At 43.0% G+C, this 17,917-nt stretch overlaps 1 protein-coding gene across 1 annotated transcript in view; it reads right to left on the bottom strand.

The window, feature by feature from the left end:
- The window catches only part of ITPR3 (inositol 1,4,5-trisphosphate receptor type 3), a 588,642-nt gene that overhangs the window by 73,313 nt on the left and 497,412 nt on the right, over positions 1–17,917 (bottom strand). Inside the window, exons 43-47 of the mRNA XM_086923190.1 lie at positions 14,002–14,112; positions 12,442–12,537; positions 11,542–11,643; positions 8,873–8,956; positions 8,098–8,208 (exon numbers count right to left, since the gene is read on the bottom strand). Coding sequence (XP_086779316.1) covers positions 8,098–8,208; positions 8,873–8,956; positions 11,542–11,643; positions 12,442–12,537; positions 14,002–14,112 — 504 coding nt within the window. The remainder of the gene's footprint in view (positions 1–8,097; positions 8,209–8,872; positions 8,957–11,541; positions 11,644–12,441; positions 12,538–14,001; positions 14,113–17,917) is intronic.

The following is a 17,917-nucleotide window of genomic DNA, read 5'->3' as shown; positions in this document are numbered from 1 at the left end:
TTCGAAAAATCAATAACATAGTGGTTTCATGTTGTCCAGTGGTACCGAATCCATCAGTGATATTGTTTCAGATACCGTTCCAAGCAGAATGGTTCACGGTGATAGACCTTTGTCAGGCTTTCTTTTCGATCCCTTTGGACGAAGATAGCCACTTCCTTTTCGCTTTTAAGCTGGAAGGTCGCGTATTAACATGGTGTCGTATCCCCCAGGTGTATACAGAGAGCCCATCGATCTTTAACCAGCTTTTGAAGAAAAATCTTGAAAGTCTAGTGCTGCCCCAGAATTCGGTTCTGGTCCAGTACATAGATGACCTACTTGTTGCGTCAGAAACTGAAGAAGCTTGCAAGGAAGACTCCATTGCTTTGCTAAATCACCTAGCCGCAAACGGGCACAAGGTGTCTCCGAGCAAACTGCATTACTGCCTGACAGAAGTGCAGTACTTGGGGCACAGAATTGAAAAAGGAAAACGGAAGGTGTCACCAGACAGAATAGAGGCGATCATGAAAATGAACGCGCCTAAAACGCAGAGAGAAGTCAGGATGTTCCTAGGGATGGTGGGTTATTGCCGACAGTGGATAGCAAACTTCTCACTGAAAGCAAAACCCTTGCAAAAACTGACGCACAAGGAGGTGAGTGATCCGGTACCATGGGACAAAGATTGTTTTATGGCATTCCTGCAGGTGAGAGAGGACTTGTGTCGTGCTCCTGGTCTGGGAATGCCAGACTACCAAAAGACATTTTTGCTTTACTGTTGTGAAAGAGAGGGTTGTGCTTTGTCAGTCCTGGTCCAAATCCATGGGAATGCCCGTAGACCAGTTGCCTATTTCTCGGCTACCTTAGACCCAGTAGCCGCAGCGTTGCCCGGATGTCTCAAATCCGTTGCTGCAACGGGTGTCAGCATTGAGAGGTGTGAGGCCATAGTGATGGGACATCAGTTAGAAGTGTATGTGCCACATTCTGTTGAACTGTTGATGACCAGGACCAAAACTCAGCATCTGACCAATAGCAGGCTCACGCGCTATGAGCAAGTCATTCTTGCTGCAGAGAATGTGACCCTCAAGAGATGCTCTGTTTTGAACCCTGCTACATTGATGCCACTGCCTAGTGACATAGATGATGATGTATGTACAGACCACGATTGCCTTGATGTGACTGAACTATGCACCAAACCGAGACCCGACATCGTGGATGAGCCACTGACTGACCCTGATGAAGTTTTCTTTGTTGATGGCTCATGTGTAAGAGACGATGTTGGGCAGTTGAGAGCAGCTTATGCTGTTTGTACGATTTCGGGAGTTGTGGAAGCCGCATGCCTGGAAGGAGTACACTCCGCTCAGGTAGCTGAAATTATTGCATTGACGCGTGCCTGTCTGGCAAGCAACCAAATTCGAGTCACCATATACACTGATAGCCAATATGGTTTCGGGGTAGTTCATGATTACGGGCAACTGTGGTCTCAAAGGGGTTACATGACCTCTTCAGGCTCACCCATTCGAAATGGTGAGTTTGTCCGTTTATTGTTGGATGCCCTGCAATGTCCGGCAGCTATTGCCATCGTAAAATGTACTGCCCACACAAGGAATATGGACTTCGTGTCACAAGGCAATAGATATGCTGACGAAGTCGCGCGGTACTGCGCAGACCAAGGGTACTCTTTCACGGAGGTGGAAGTGGGTGGAATCAATGTAAGGACTGAATTAGCTATGATATTGGAAACTGTAGATACTTGGGACGAGCTAAAGTGTGCACAAGAGAATGCACCAGAGTTCGAGAAAAGCACATGGGAAACTACAGGATGTTTGGTGGGAGACACAGGCTTTTGGGTCTCATCTGATGGAAGGGCAGTGTTGCCAAATGAGTTAGTAAGCCCAATGGCCAGGCAGATTCATGGTCCAGTACACTTGGGGAGGGACGCCATGCTGAGAGTATTCAGACAGACCTGGTACAACCCCAAGTTCAGAGTAGCAGCAGAAGCAGTGTGTCAGCGTTGTGTGACCTGTCAGCAGCTAAACATAGGGAAAAGAACACCAGTTGCATTGAGTCACATAGGGAGGTCTGGAGGTCAATTCAATAGAATGCAGATCGACTTCATTGAAATGCCAAGGTGCAACCGCCTTCGATACGTGCTGGTGGTTGTTTGCATATTTTCCAGATGGGTCGAGGCATATCCTACACGCAGGTGTGACACTCTCACAGTAGCCAAGTTATTGCTTAGGGAGCTCATTCCGCGCTTCGGGGTACCGGCCTCTTTGGAATCAGATAGGGGAACGCATTTCAACAGCGAGCTTGTGAAGACGCTACGTGCAGCCCTGAACATAGACCAGAAATTGCACTGTAGCTATCGACCAGAAGCTTCGGGGATTGTGGAGCAGATAAATGGCACCATCAAATCCCGAATTGCAAAAATGTGTTCATCAACGTCTCTGAGTTGGCCTGATGCCCTGCCACTAGTTCTAATGAGCATCCGTAGTACCCCAGACAGAAGAACAGGACTATCGCCACACGAGGTGTTAATGGGGAGGGCAATGAGATTGCCATCAGTACCGACGGCAGCCTTGTTAAATATCACAGATGATATGATCCTGGACTATTGTAAGGGTCTGTCTGACGCCATTCATTCTGTGTCCCTTCAGGTGCAGGCTGCCGAGGTCCCGTCGAGCCAGGACTTGTGTCATGACCTGTGCCCAGGAGATTGGGTGCTGATAAAGAAGCACGTTAGAAGAAGCTGCCTAGATGCCCGGTGGAGGGGGCCCTACCAGATCATCCTAATAACAAACACTGCTGTGAAGGTGGGAGGGCTGCCCAATTGGATCCACGCGTCTCATACGCGAAGAGTTCCAGCACCTCTGGAAGAAACAGCTCCTCTCTCGGATGTACGTCCAGCTGCGGACAGAGAAGCCACAGAGGGGGCCAGCCAAGCTGTAGAGGTGCAAGAAGAAGCTGGGAGTGTGTCTGACCAAGCTGAGGACGGTCAGTACAACAGTGAAACCGACGAAGCCACAGAAGGAGGAAGTAGCTGGGAGTACGAATCAGATGCTGAACAAGCTGAAAGCGAGCCTGAGCGAGGCAGAAGGACCAGGAGCGGAGGGGCAAGGCGTAGAGAGGCCAGCTGGCCGCAGAGGAGAAGGTCCAGCCTGAGGTCAACTCCAGAGAGGACTCTTGCTCCTGTATCCGAAGACTCAGATCCGGACGAAGGTGCTCTGGGCGCTGAAGCAGCAGGTCCAAGAAGGTCAAGGCGAGTACGTGTGCCTAGCAGAAGATACGCCACCCCTGAGTGGACATATCTGGCGACAGATGTCTTGGGAACAGACGACAGGGAGAATACGGGCGGTGCTGGTGGCCAATGTTGAACCCATCATCACAGTAGAAGTACAACTGTTGGTGCCTGGAGTCGAAACCGAAGGGTCACTAACGTTCAAAGTCCCCAACCCTCCCTACCTGAGCTAGCTAAAGCACATCTTTTTCACCGAATTGCAATTCCCCGACTTTGGAACAACGATAACAAGTCATGAAGAGCACGTTCTCCGTTTGGAGCTATTGAACTATGCTATTCAAGCCGCGGGCCCAAGTCTAATTGTAGATGCTTAAAGACTTTGTAAATAAGCAAGAGTAAGAAGATAACCTAGCGCCTAGGTATGCAGAGAAAACTTAGGGGTTTCCTTTAAGTTGACGGAGAAGGGCTAGGGTTGTCTGAGATAAAGTTCGAAAAGACTTTTGCAAAAAGAAGATTGCCAGCTTCCGGATGTGTGGTTCTAAAGACTGAAGTCGAGAAAAGAGAGACTGTAAAGGAACTCATGAGAAGGAACTTTGCGTTGAAAAGTAAGAAAGGAACCATACCGTCTGAGAAAATGGAAGCCGGTGCTTCGAACCGTAGAGCTAAATGTATAATAGGCACACTTATAGTGGGTGTGATACTTCTTATAGCTTTAGTAGTTACTGTATCATATGTGATGGGACACGAAAGTGAGGCAGAGGTAACAGACGTAAAATCTGTAGTGACACCAAACCCTACTGCAGCTGGTAAGAAAGGTGAAACCGATCAGGGGAAAGCGTTATTAGCAGCAGAGGTCCGTAGGTTACACATGGATGAGTCCCAGGGTGACTTTAGGTCAAACGCTTATGCCAAATTATTATACGAGTATGTAGATGCCATGGACGTTAAGGACTGCTATGTCTGCATGCAGCTGCCTGCGTCTGTAGATGAAGGCATCAGATATCATCACCTGCCGCTGACTTATGGCATTACATGTAGCTTATTGCTTAGCATATTTTATGATAGAGATAGTTTTGAGTATTATTTTTCTAATTTTGATTCAGTGTTACCTGAGGTCCCGAATTATAAGCAGATGAATAAATGGGACTACTACAAGAGTGAAGACAGATTGGCCAAGTTCTTCATTCCTTGGGATACTTTAGATACTTCACATGCCCGCAGAAATAATCTGACTTGCAAAGTGTCAGAAGTCGAGAAGAAGTTTATAGGGCAAGTGGATGATCGTTATAGAAGGCAAAAGATTCTTAAAAAGTCAGGACAGTGGAAGACAGATTGGACAGAAGAGGAGAAGGCACACAAAAGGAAGGGTAGTAGTGGTCCAATAGCTTTGGATCGTACACAAAGAGGGAAGTTATGCCTTCACAGAAGTAAAACGTACTACGAAAATGTATTCGTGGGGGAGGTCAGTTGCGAATATGCTTTTAGACTAGAATATTACACAAAGGACTTCTTGAAGGGAATGCAAGTAATTCCAAATGTATATTTTGTCTGTGGAAGAAATGCCTATGTGAGACTACCTGACAACTGGTACGGATCATGTTATTTGGCTATTGTTTTCCCAAAAATATACCACGCCCAAGACTTAGAGATCATAGAAGGCAAGGTCTCAGCGAGAGGGAGGAGAGACCTAGGGGATGCAGAGATAGTTGGAGACGTATTTGGAGCTGCATTTCCTCTTCTAGGACTGATCCTCAATGATGTCAAAATTAGAAGGCTGGCAACAGTCGTAGACAGATTGTCTGCCAGTACTGCACAATCCTTAATGTTGGTGGAGGGAGAGATGCAATCGATAAGGGCCATGGTGCTTCAGAATCGTCTTGCATTAGACGTTCTGCTAGCAAAAGAAGGCGGAGTCTGTAAGGCTTTGAAGATTCAGGAATGTTGCACTTACATTCCAGACAATTCAAAACCTCTTGAGAAAGTCATTATGAACATAACTCACATTCACAAGGAGATCGAAGACCTGGCTAGAGTAAATGTTTGGGAAAATGTGGGTCATGGAATGGGTAAAGTTGGAGGTTGGCTTGCCAACATAGGGAAGAGCTTTGTGTGGAACGTACTGAAACCTATCATCATAATAGTGATCTGTGTAATCGTGTTGTGGGGATTGGTGAGGTCGTACCAATGGTACAGGTCAAATAGGCTGGAGAGGGCCAGAAAAGCACAAGAACGGAGATTAGCTGTCATGCAGGACAATCAGTGCAAGAGTCTGAGGGCTCTAGAAATGCTGAAACGAGAGAGGATGGCCACTAGTTCAGTTTAAATTTTGATGATGACCACGAGAGGTCATCAAAGGGGGGACTGAGAGAGCGCAAACTGAACTAAAATGCACGAGTGCACCATAAGTGCAAGTTAGTCGCACAATTATAATGGAAGTGCTTATAAATGTTGAAAATGTATTCAGTTATACTTAGACGTGTGCAGTTAACATAGAAAATTCACATAAGTAATGAGACTGATGCAGAAATGTGTGGAAAATGTATTCTTATTAGACGTGATTAATCATGATCCATGTTATGTAGCTGCTAATGGAGGAAGGTCATTCTGCAAGGCATAGAAGGGAACAGGCCTCATGGCCAGGCCAGAAGTGTTTGGAAGTATACGCTTAGGCATATACATGAACGTATATTGCAATAATGTTATAGTGATTTGTTTACTCATTAGATTTATATTCCATAAAAGTGTTTTCTTATTATTCAAGCATACGATGCTAACATGTTATTTCAAGTTAACCTCTGCGAAAAGGGTTGTAGGCCTCAAAAGAGAAATAGGGTTTCTTAGTTGCACGTGTTGACACAAGTCGAGAGTATTGAGAAATACGTTGCAAACTTCTGTTAAAAGTCTATGAGAACGGGATTCAAGCTGCGGATGTCTGTCTGCAGGTGCGAGGGGGTTCCGATTAAAAGTATAATGAATAGAGCTCTGTTCGAATAGACTGGTACAGACATGGAGGAGGATTCAGGAATGTTTAGGGGGTATCAGCGGGCCGGAGAAGAGCCTGAGAAGCAAGGTCAACGCTGAACACAAGGCCCAGAGGAAGATCATCATGGAAAAAGCCAGAATCGACACCACGTGAGGGGCATCTCGTGAGGGGCATTTCAATTGTAAACTGTGTTTTTGTATTAGGGTCAGCACCCCTGGGTGGAGTTAGAGCAGATGCCTGAGGACCCTTCAGAGAGCGGATGGGTAGGCAGAGAGGGGTCATGACTGGAGATCATAGGTTTTTCACTTAGAGACTAAGAGTGGGTGATCTTCTCAGGAAGACATTCACGGCTGACACCTTTGATAGGTAGGGACTTTGTTAAGTAGGGATACCATCTAGTACAGGGTAGGGACAGCCTAACCTGATTCTTTCCTTCCTCCTGTAAATGACGGACAGATCGCAGTTCGTGTCTATGCTTGCAGCCCTGTTGATTCTGGAGCTAGTCCTAGTAGTGTTCTTTGCCCGCCTAAGAGCTTTCAGAGAACACATGTATGTAATAGTGCCTTTGTATCTTTTGAATCTCATTCTGAGATGTTTGTACTTGCAGTTATCAATGACTCTGTAATAAACCTTTAAACTTAGAAGCAGTCTGTGGTTTTTCAGAGTCGAGCCCATTATTGATTAAGTTAACCTGGTATTAGATGCACTTTCTTTCCTCAATGACAGGCAATAAAGGTTCAGACGACCAGAACGGGGTTTAGATCTGGAGCGATAAGATAGAGGTCTACAATCTCGCCCTTTCAATTCCAAATGTATAATCCATGTAGAGAACATTAATGTCCTAAACTGGTAATAGCGCTTTTATATTAAGCACTGGACCAATGTTTTATCTGAATATTGTTGATAACAGTTGTCACTCACGTCACCCGTCTATGCCACTTCTAGCACCTACAACAGGGGCGTAACGTTTCTAAAGCACTTCCAGTTTTAGTAGACACAGTAACAGATGCTGAGAGGCATTGATTTCTTTACATTAAGGTCAATTCCTATGTTACCAAGACCACACAGCTAGAAAACAGCAGGGTTTCAAACACCCTCTCTAGAGTCAACGTCATCACACGTTTGCCCCATGCTCTGTTAAAATAGTGGTGGAATTGAGAAGAGGGGCCTGGGGTGGGTGAGTGGGAGGGGGGAGGTCGGGTCTCAGATTTCAAAAGTGAGGTCAGCGGCGGGAAAAGTCGTCTTTTCATAATGAAAGTTGCGCCACGAGTTTGCAGATTTACAGGTCTGTAGCTATTTATGACATAAAAAAAAGAATTTCTGTTCTAAGCTGGAGTAGTGGCCTCTCTGAAAGCACATTCTGATAGACATTCTCACGAAACACTGTAAATAACAAGCGCGGTCGGGTATCTCTTGTCTTTATGAGGCCATGTGTTTCTAACACGTTTCTAACACATGGCCCCATAAAGATAAGAAACTGCTTCACGACAGCCACCGAGTCCAGATCGCAAGCCAAAGGGAGGCAACACAAACACCTCATTTCCAATGCCAGGTCACCGTTTAACATTTACGATGACTCTGACCAATGCGAATGAGAGGTCGGGCGGGGCTTAAAGCCCTCTTCTAAAAATCCTCACCTACAAAATCTCTCACGGAGACGGAGCGGGCTCTGCCCTGCAACGCACCCGAGACCTAAAAAGCAAGGTTAAGGCTGTTGAATGGCGGATAGGGGTCCTGTGACAACACTGCAACACTTGGAGGCTTGAATGGCCTATATCATTTTATTTCATTTAGTGCCGTCGTAATACTGAATGTATCCTACTCGAATGAGAGTCGCACTGCAGAAGCTCTGTGCCATTGACAGGACGCTGCTAGATCTCGTACCACTGTTTCTGCATACCTCAATCTGTGCTGTGTGACTCTCATAGTACGCCAGGGGGTCCTCCTCTTCCTCCTGCACCGGAGTTGTAGATTTTAACATCTGTGTCAGCTGTTTATTGTTTAGACTGAGCTGAAAAGAAACATTTAAGGATTAAATTAGAATAGAACACACTCTTTACAAACCCAGATAGAAGGCTGCAAAGATAAACCTGCAGGCACTCTAGAAATATTGTCTCTACAACGTTAGACTATGGAAAATAAAAACCTTCAGCAGCATAAACACGAATGACTTTTGAAATTTCCAGAAGAAAACATGTGGAACTTCTGTAATGTGCAATAAAGTAATAAAAGTACTTCATAAGTTCGCTAGATCATACTAACATTGGCACTACTGTTTCATCATCACAATACCAAGGGGGTTATCACTGCACAGTGTAGTTCAAATCAAAATGTGATATAATACAGAGGAAATCAGAGTACTGATCACTTGTATGAGAAATTTCTGGCCTGGGTGTAGTTCGCAGAGTTTTGCTACGTGGAACTCCGCGGAGTTCCGCAAGTGGTGGAGTGCAGTGCGAACTACCATTCTTGCCGAACTTCCTGAGAGTCCGCTGGCACTCGCCAACTTACCATTGATGAGCGGGGAAAAAACTCTGCTGCACTACGCAGAGCAGAGTTTTCTGCACGTTGTGAGCTCCGTGGAGTGCAGACAACTCCACAAACAGAGCGAAGTTCACCGCCCAACCGCCCAAGCCTAATGAGAATGGGAGACAACGGACGCATCAATATCTTACCATAGATGAGATGCTTTCCTCCTCCTCTTGTATTCGCTTCACAGGTTTCAAGAGCTGCTGCAGTTGCTTATTGTGACGAGACAGCTGGAAACAGAAAAAAGAAGCAACACTTGAAAAGAGTATAGCAGAGCTCAACCCAAACATTGGAAGGGTCATTAGGCAGGCAGTACCGGGTACCCAGCTTTTGGTTATTAATGCAGTGTTCACAGTGAGCTGTTTTGTGAGGAGCTGGTGCCAGGATGGACATGCATGATTGCTTAAGTCAATGTAGGTCACATTAGCGATCATAATTGAAATGTGAGGTTTGAGGGGAGTTGTCCATGTTTCAATCAATAGCCATGTTCGAAATGAGAATCAATTGTGCTTTATGGTCCATCATAACATTTGTAACCAGCTTCACCAACTACTCCTAGTTTGAGGGCAGGTGACTTCAGGTCCAAAAACCCTAGAAGCTTGGAATGCCCTTGTCACAAATATGACAGCAAAAGGTGGCGCCCCAAACTACAGGAAGGAGACAAAAGAATACTTTTCGGGTAGGCTCTTCAATAACCAAACATGGCTAGATGTTTGCTCACCACCATTCTGCATATTTTATCTAAAATCATGTAGGTGGCCTTGAATATCATCGTTAATAATCTGCAGTGCTGTGAAACCGAAATCGGTGTATCCCAAATACTGCACCATGAAAATGTATCACTATACGGGATACACAACAGTTGACCACAAATACATAAATGGAATATTTGAGGGTTTGTTTTGAACTTAGATTTGCAAAGGAATTAGACCATGTTTCAGGGTATTTTTTCTGAAATTAATTTTATATTCATAGATGTGAGCAGATGTGAGGATAATGCGTTCTTTTGAGCAATCAAGTATGAAAGGAAAGGCTGGATTTGAAATACAATTTCACATAAGCTAAGTAGAGTTTTTTTGTGGTTGCGGGGTGTCTTATGTGGATGTACATATATATATATCTATTTTGTACAGTGCAGTCTTAATCCTGTTGCATAACTAGGTGCCTTAAAATAGACTAGAATAATCACATAAAACCACTACATACATTTGTTATGTTATGTTATGTTAAAAAGTTTATACCGCGCACGTACACCGAGACGGTTTCTTGGCGCTCATAACAGACATGACGAGCCAGGGCAAAGGTTATTATTCTGAGACTGCTTTGAAAAGGAAAGTTTTTAAGGTTTTCCTGAATGACTCATAAGAGGGGTAGTGGCGAAAAGAAGAAGGGAGGGAATTCCAGAAGGAAGGGCCTAAAAAAGAAAAACGCATTCCGCCGTGTTTTTTGCGGCAGTTAGATGGGATGCAGAGAAGGTTATCAGCAGAAGATCTGAGATTACGGGTAGGAAGGTATCTCTTTAGCTTGGAGGAGATGAATTCAGGGGCGCGGTTATGGAGAGATTTGAATATGGTGCATCCAAGTTTGAAGGAGCACCGTTTGGCCACTGGGAGCCAATGGAGGCTCCTTAGAAGGGGGGAGACATGCTGGTGTTTAGGTTGGTGGAACACCAAGCGGGAGGCCTGGTTCTGAATTAGCTGGAGTTTTTGAAGCTGATAGGCAGGTATCCCCACATACAAGATGTTAGCAAAGTCAATCCTGGAGATGACCAAAGCCAGTATGACTAGTATGAGTGCCTCTCTGGTAAGAAATCGGCAGATCTTACGGATCCTACGCAGTTGAAAAAAGCAGGATGATGTAACAGCCGAGATCTGGGATTTCATAGATAAGTCCTCAGAGATGACCACTCCAAGGCTTTTCACAGAGCTGACCGGGCAAGTCATTACACAATAACCTGCAAGACCTATTGGCTTTGCAAATGCTTGTTATTTTTTACCTCCCATAAAGTGCTTGGAAAAACGGCGGCGAAAAATATAACTCAAAAATTGCATCTCCATTATGGGAATTGCAGAATTCAGGTCAACCTCATCAAAAGACATATTGATTCTGCCAATAGTCAATATCCCAAGCTGTTATTTATCCAATTTACTCTTTTTGAGAACAACCACCAGGTGGTCAGATTATGCATAGCGAAAACACTCTTGTCCCCAAATATCAACTAAATCAAAGAACCCAATGTGTGGCAACTAAAGTCCTCTAACCCCCTCCCCCCCCCCCCCTCCTCCCCAACTCCGCCAGAAGCACTGAAACCAGAGTATGGGCCAACTCTCCCTATTTGCTTTGAAACACCCAGAGCCTTTGATTGGTTTCTCGTCAAAATCATACAGCAGGTACACATCCTGTAAGGAATCACTCTTCAGTCCACTCCAAGTATCTGAGAATTGTAAAAAAAAGTCAGCCATGTTATCGTATTAGGAAAGACAACGTTTCCGTTCTTGAGAGGTCTAGAATGCATAACTTTAAGAGGCCTTGGTTCATACCTTCATGAAACTACAAGTTCTAAAAATGAGAAGTGGTAGGTTAACATTATAAAGTAATGCACCTATCAATTAACCTTTCCGTACCTGAGCACATGCTCTTGTGGGATGGTTTTGGGAGACGTCAGACACTTGCACGAAATTTAATAGCTTTGTACCAGTGATAGGATCGTAAATATCCTACAGACATCTCTCTAAGCTCCAGTGTCTCCAGGGCTTGCCCCTATCCCCCCTTAACTCTCCAATGTTGTAAGCTTGATGGAAGACACAACCCTTACCTGCAGTGCTAGGATGTAAATGTTGTGTCCTACTTCGCGGGGAGAGACTTCAGAGTTTTCACATTCCTCTTCCTGGTGATAAGCCTGCTTGATGACGTCAACCTGAAAAGAATTACCAGTAATGAGCAAAAGGTACAGTTAATTGTCCGGAATAATTATAAACAGTTGATAAACCTCCTCCCTAGGCCGTACATGGGCCTTAGATCTAGTACCTTTTGTTAAAGCAGAAGTTGAGGAACATGTGATTTAACCTACTGAGTTAGCTGTCACTTTGTATATTTAAATTGCCGCACATGCTCTCAGACAAAATACAATATAAACCATCCCAATCAAAACTTTAAATCCCAGGTCAGAGACATCACACTACTTACCAACTCAACTCATTTACCATAGAAGAGCCACTCTAGTAGTTCCATTATTATTTACTCAACGTGAAGACTACCTTCAAGCTTAAGGTACTTTAAGGTACCTCACTTCCCATTTCAAATCTACCAATAGACAGACAAGTCTCAGAACAACTCCAGAGCTACCTCCAAGTTGAACGGATTTGTGTCACTTCCTCTTGCTACTCAATGGTTTACATCACTTGCTTTAGACTAGAGAATCTCTTTGCTGGCTGAAAGATCCAGAACCTACTTCCATTGTAATTGCCCTCACTAGAAACAGACACTGCATAACTTCTCAGTACAACTCTGCCATTAAGGAAGTCAAGCCCTCAAATTTACTTAGGAATTTTCTTTTTAGATTATTTTATTAATTCAAAAAACCCTCAAGATACATTCTAGATCTCCTATCGCAAAAGTGTTAGATTATTCAGAAAAGTAGTTTTCAGCGACAATGGTCTGAAATTCACTGTGCTGTAGTATTCTGAAGCCCACTCATTCTCCTTCAGGTGCTTACCAATTCCTGCGGCCGGAGACTGAGCAGAATGCGCTCTGCATTCTCGCTATCGTGTCGGCTCTCCATTAGGGCCAACAGTAACTTTGAAGCATTGTCCTAATAAAAAAGAATCAGAGAAAGCAATTGATGCATTTGAACATTACAGCAGAATAGAAATAAAACATAACAGATGCTTTCAACATTAGTTTGAGTGATGTGGTACATTTCCAAGGTAGGCAAACACCTGAAATCACACATTTCACACCAATTGCGCTTTGACATTGGTGTTTTAATCATGCAGCTCCCGTCAAATAATACCCTGGTGAAATTTACAAGGCCAGATTGCAAAAACTGTTACTTCATGTTATTCCGTCTTAACAGTGGGGAATCTCAGAATTCGGGGCAAAGATTAACTCCATATCATGTGGCAATGGTAGCTTGATGAGTTTTATATCAAATTTTACCAACTCACCAGTAACCAGAAGTATGCAAAGATCTAGATTTTATCAGGTCTTATACTACACTTCTTGTAATGGAGAGGAGCACTGGCCAAGGGATTCATCACTCACAGTGGACGCCATTCTGCTACAGGAATGACCAGTCCTCCAGTGGGTTCATGACGCAAATGGCCCATCCATCAGAAATGGAATAGCAAGTTACATATGTTCACCTGGTGCAGGATAGTGTTTGTACAGTCAAATAGGCTAGAATATGTAAAAGCAGCTCCGGATTCCATTAAGATGACTATTGCTACCTCATGATATCTATCCCAGTGTAATTTCCATGGGATTCGTGTGCAGCACAAGGTTATTTCACTTTCCAGAATGGCTCCCATTTTCCTACGTTAGGGCAGGTGTATGCTATGTGTTTTTATAAAGCACACGTTTGACAGGTGCTCAGTGCCTTTGCTCTTCTTGTGGTGTTGCTCAAGGAATGTTGCAATGATCACCACATTGCTAAATCACTGCTGTCTTAGGATAGGTGTTAATTCAAAGAATGAAATCTTCTCATTTGCTAATGGCGTCACACTGACACCCAACAAATACAGAATGCAGTTTCATTGAATGGTAGACTCTAACACGGGGTCCCAGTTGACATGACTGCGTTCCGCAGCGAAGGCTTGAGTCAAGCTCCATTGTGCTTCAGCTTCAACTAGAGCAATGGCCTTGGTGAACAGAACATTTTTCATTTCCTCATGATTACTGAGTTGATATCTACTCATGCCCAGTAATAGATTATTGTCGGCCTACAATGGACTTAGGGCCTGATTTAGATCTTGGTGGATGGGTTACTCCATCACAACGGTGACAGAAATCCCATCCGCTGAAATTTAAATCCCATAGGTTTTAATGGGATTTATATTTCGGCTGACGGGAAATCCGTCACCCTTGTGACAAAGTGACCCATCCCCCAAGATCTAAAATAGGCACTTACTCACTCAAGACATGTCTGAGCAAGCATGCTTCTCTATAGCACCTGTGCACTGGCGTTCCCAAAGTAGTGACCTTGATATTGGACCAGTCTTTCTGCAAAAGGAAGTATATGGAATCACTAGTTTGCTTGTATTGTCCCTCTTTCTACCTTTAGCTGAAGCACCAGGTCCATTCGGTACTTGCACAAGGGGCTGATGTCATTTAGGATCAACGCTGTGATGATATCAATGCCATTGGACTCATGTGTCACGATGCAGCTCTGTGAGAGACACAAATAATGAGGTAAGTTAATTTGTTGGTGAATAATGTTTAAACACAAACTCCATTACAGCTTCCTAGACATGCAGTAGCTTTCCAACCCTGTCAGGTCCGAGGCACACAATAATGAACTAGAAACAAAATACCCAACTCTAATAGCGCTTTCTCGATTGGACCAGGGGCCCAATTTGCATAAATGAGTTGCACATTTCCGATGCTAAAATACTTGTTACAAATATGTGGCTGGATTTGTTTGGTCGCATATTCTGCCCTTCTAGCCATGAATAACAGAGCCGCGGACAGAAGCTCTAAGCTATGTTAGACATTACTTCCCATGAGCCACATGGGCATGACCACGGGATGAGGTTTGGCAGGTATGGGCTTAAAGGACCTATATATGTCGAAGCTTAGATTTATATTTCAACCTAAACGTTAGTTGTGAGAATATAAATCTGTATTCCTCCCTCATGTATGTCATAATTGGTGAGTAAGTAAGGAGTCTGAAACACAGGCAGTGGACATTTCTCAGGTGGCAACCATATGCTAATGCAGGACTGCCCCAAGGAAAGGTGAGGTGGAGCAGGTACACATATCACCACATCCATCCACAAATGAGGTATACCTTGGAATCTGCACATCACTGGCCACATAACCTGAGGGCCAGGTTAAGCTATTGGTGTGTACATGTCAAAATGCATGTGGGCAGCAAATTGTGTGGATGTGTAGATTTGCTTTGCCAATGTGTTTCTAACCAACCAGAGACTGGTTGCATATTGCCACCTTTAGGAGCATCATGAAAGATTGGGCAGACTTCACTGCTTCTGTTGTAAAGATTTAAGAACTAAGAAGAGGCCTAAGTAACTAACCAGAAATAGATCCTGCCACGCCTTGTCACATACATACATATAACCTACCAAAAGATTCCACTTTTCACTCTATCTACATAGAAACAAGTATGTCGACTATTTCAGTGACAGTAATGACGTTTCAAAAAATAGGCATATTTAAAAGTAAATTACACCTTTGCTTGGAGAAAAAGACACAGTGTCCAATAATTAAAAACTGACCTGATTTTCTCTATCTTGAAGCTCAGTAACAGAACAAGAGACAGACTCTACAACCATCTACAGTGGACAGAGTATTTTACCTTGTGAGAGTGATGTTATTGGTCCCCTTCTAGTCTGTCAAACCTATTCGCAAAAATAAATTCACATGTGCAGATTTGCTCCCCTTTAAATTCAATCTTGCATCTCTTCACTTTTTGTTAGTGAACCTGTCCGAGTTTAGAGTCACTCTAGAGTGTATATTTACATGTCTCGACCTCAGTGCTCAATTTGTAAAACAGTAAATGCCTGGGCTCAAGGTTTTGCTCAGAGTCTTGCGGCTGATGCTGCAAATATTGGCGGTGTTGATCCCAAGACTGTATAGTCTTAATTTCACATCATGCATCTTCGATCCACCAACAGACACTCCCTGCCCCTTTATCTCACTCTTGCAGGTTCTTTTTCATCCCTGCTTTCTACCTTTGTCACTGGTTTTCCATCTTTTTCTTCTTCTTTCTTTCCCCCATTTATGTTTTTCTCCCCACTGCTCTGGAATGAGTGCCTGTGAGCCCCCCTGTAACCACTGACACAAATTAAGCACTGCTCCACCCTCAAGAAATCTAAGACTGAATTTACCAGTGTAAAGTTACTAATGGGCGGAGATCTTGACCACCAGGCCTGGGATCTTCATATGGTAAAGTATAAATAAAAAGTATCCAGTTTATTAAATTAAAAAAAACATGTTAAAATACGTTAATGTAACATAAATTGTAAATTAATTTAAAATGAATACTAAACTAGAACTAATAAAATCATGTGATGGCACATTAACTCATCAAATTAAAAGTTTATTACATTTTTAAATAATGAAAATATACATTTTTGTTTATAAATATTTTAAGCACAATTGAAAAATCTCATTAGCATGTCAATATTTAATATTCAGTAAATGTTTTTTAAAAGTTATATTTAATTAGACTAAATTCATTTTAACTTCTTTTTGCAAGTTCAATTTAATAATTTCTTTCAAAATTAGTTAATAGCTAATATTTTTATATATATATAATTAGAATTAAATGTTAACCACTAAACAAATATATATCTATATATATAATTTTACATTAAAAGTGAAATTATTTAAATTTATATAACATTATTTATTGTTGGGTGTTGTTTTAAGTCCTTGTCTTTATTATTTTCTATGGGAGTGTGTTACAATATCTTTGAGTGGCTATATATGCTGCTAGACTTACGCCAAGGCTGGGGTGGAGTACATTTTCCTGTCACTTCCCCATGTCCTACGCAAGTTTCCTAAGAAGTAAACTTACATGTGCACAGATCTCCCCGATGAGGAAATGACAGACGAGGTGAAGGTGGATATCTTCACCCATAGGTTTGTGAATTGCATTTGAAAGAAAGTAATACTACTGTGGTACTACTTTATGTACTACAAAATGTAGGTTGTGAGTTGGGTCCAATGTATATAGCCATGAAAATGCTCTTACTCAAGCATGCTGCCACATTTGATACATTTACAGGTTAGGCCTATCAATCTGGCAATTAGCAACTCTTCTTACTCCAAGATCAATTTTTTGGTCTGGACCCCAAAGGGTTTATGTATTTCTGTTTGGTGAGATTGTATTTCCTCTATAGATTAAAAGGTATTTTACTCACTATTGCATTTCACCTGAGGCTATGAAACATTTGAATTTGTTCATGATGTTCATGATGTTGCTGCTCTCATATATAAGGAGAGCCGATGAGGATACAACGACCCCTCATATGTGCCCACAACAGCCCTCAAATGCTGGGTTAATTAATTTTTACTGACCAAAGTTAGGGCAGCTTTACCATTGGTCAAATAGCTCCAAAAACAAACTTAAAAAACATTACCTCACGCTCACTAAGTGAATTAGGAGAACTTTATGAATCTGGAGTACTGCAAACTAGTCTCCCAAAGGTCTCCCATCAAACTCTGAAGACTTAGCAAGGTTTTTGTTGATGTTTCTGCTTGGTTGCCCAGACAGCAATAAGATAGTGTGTTAGAAAAAGAAGAAGCAGCTGTTGGAATGCCATCGCCTTCTTATCTTTGGGGTATTCCTTACCTGTCACTACATTGACGACTGAGGGGCCGGTTTTAGCGCTGGTGGCGCCCGGTGCGACAATGAATTTTGGCACCCCCATCACCTCCTCCTCAGATTCCCTCACTACCACAGGGCAAAAGTGCCACTCAACTCTCCATAGCCCCTCTCTCACATGCATTTCATTTGTTTGAAAACACTAGTAAAGGCTGGCTTTACTAATATGAATGTATATCTACCCAAACAAACAATGTTTAGCAATATTAGGAATAGTTAATGAACGACCAGGGCAAAAAAACATAGAATCCTAACCTATGATATGCAGTTTGCATGCAGCTCTTTGATGACAGTTTGTAACAGTCACTGTTCTATATCAGGGTTGTATCTTATGAACTGCTGTATTAAATGGATCTCTGTGACAAAAGCAGTAATTCACCCAGCTATCCAGATAAAAGACAACTCTGTGATCTGCACAGTGGGTGTTCTTTGCAGCAGGCATATTAACCCTTTGCACTACTTTATGGTGAGTCTAAACTGCCACTAGATAAAACTCCATCTCTCTCTCTAGCAGGAACATGAATAACAAGAGTAATCCTGACACTTTTATTGCTGCCTGAAAGCTGGACAAATAAGGAACTCTGCAGCTGGAGTTTTTAAATTGTACGTTATTGCTAAACACAGC

Source organism: Lissotriton vulgaris, chromosome 5, assembly GCF_964263255.1.
Source record: "Lissotriton vulgaris chromosome 5, aLisVul1.2, whole genome shotgun sequence".
NCBI lineage: Eukaryota > Metazoa > Chordata > Amphibia > Caudata > Salamandridae > Lissotriton > Lissotriton vulgaris.
The sequence above is the reverse complement of the archived record's forward strand: the minus strand, read 5'-3'. Positions and strand labels throughout refer to the sequence as shown.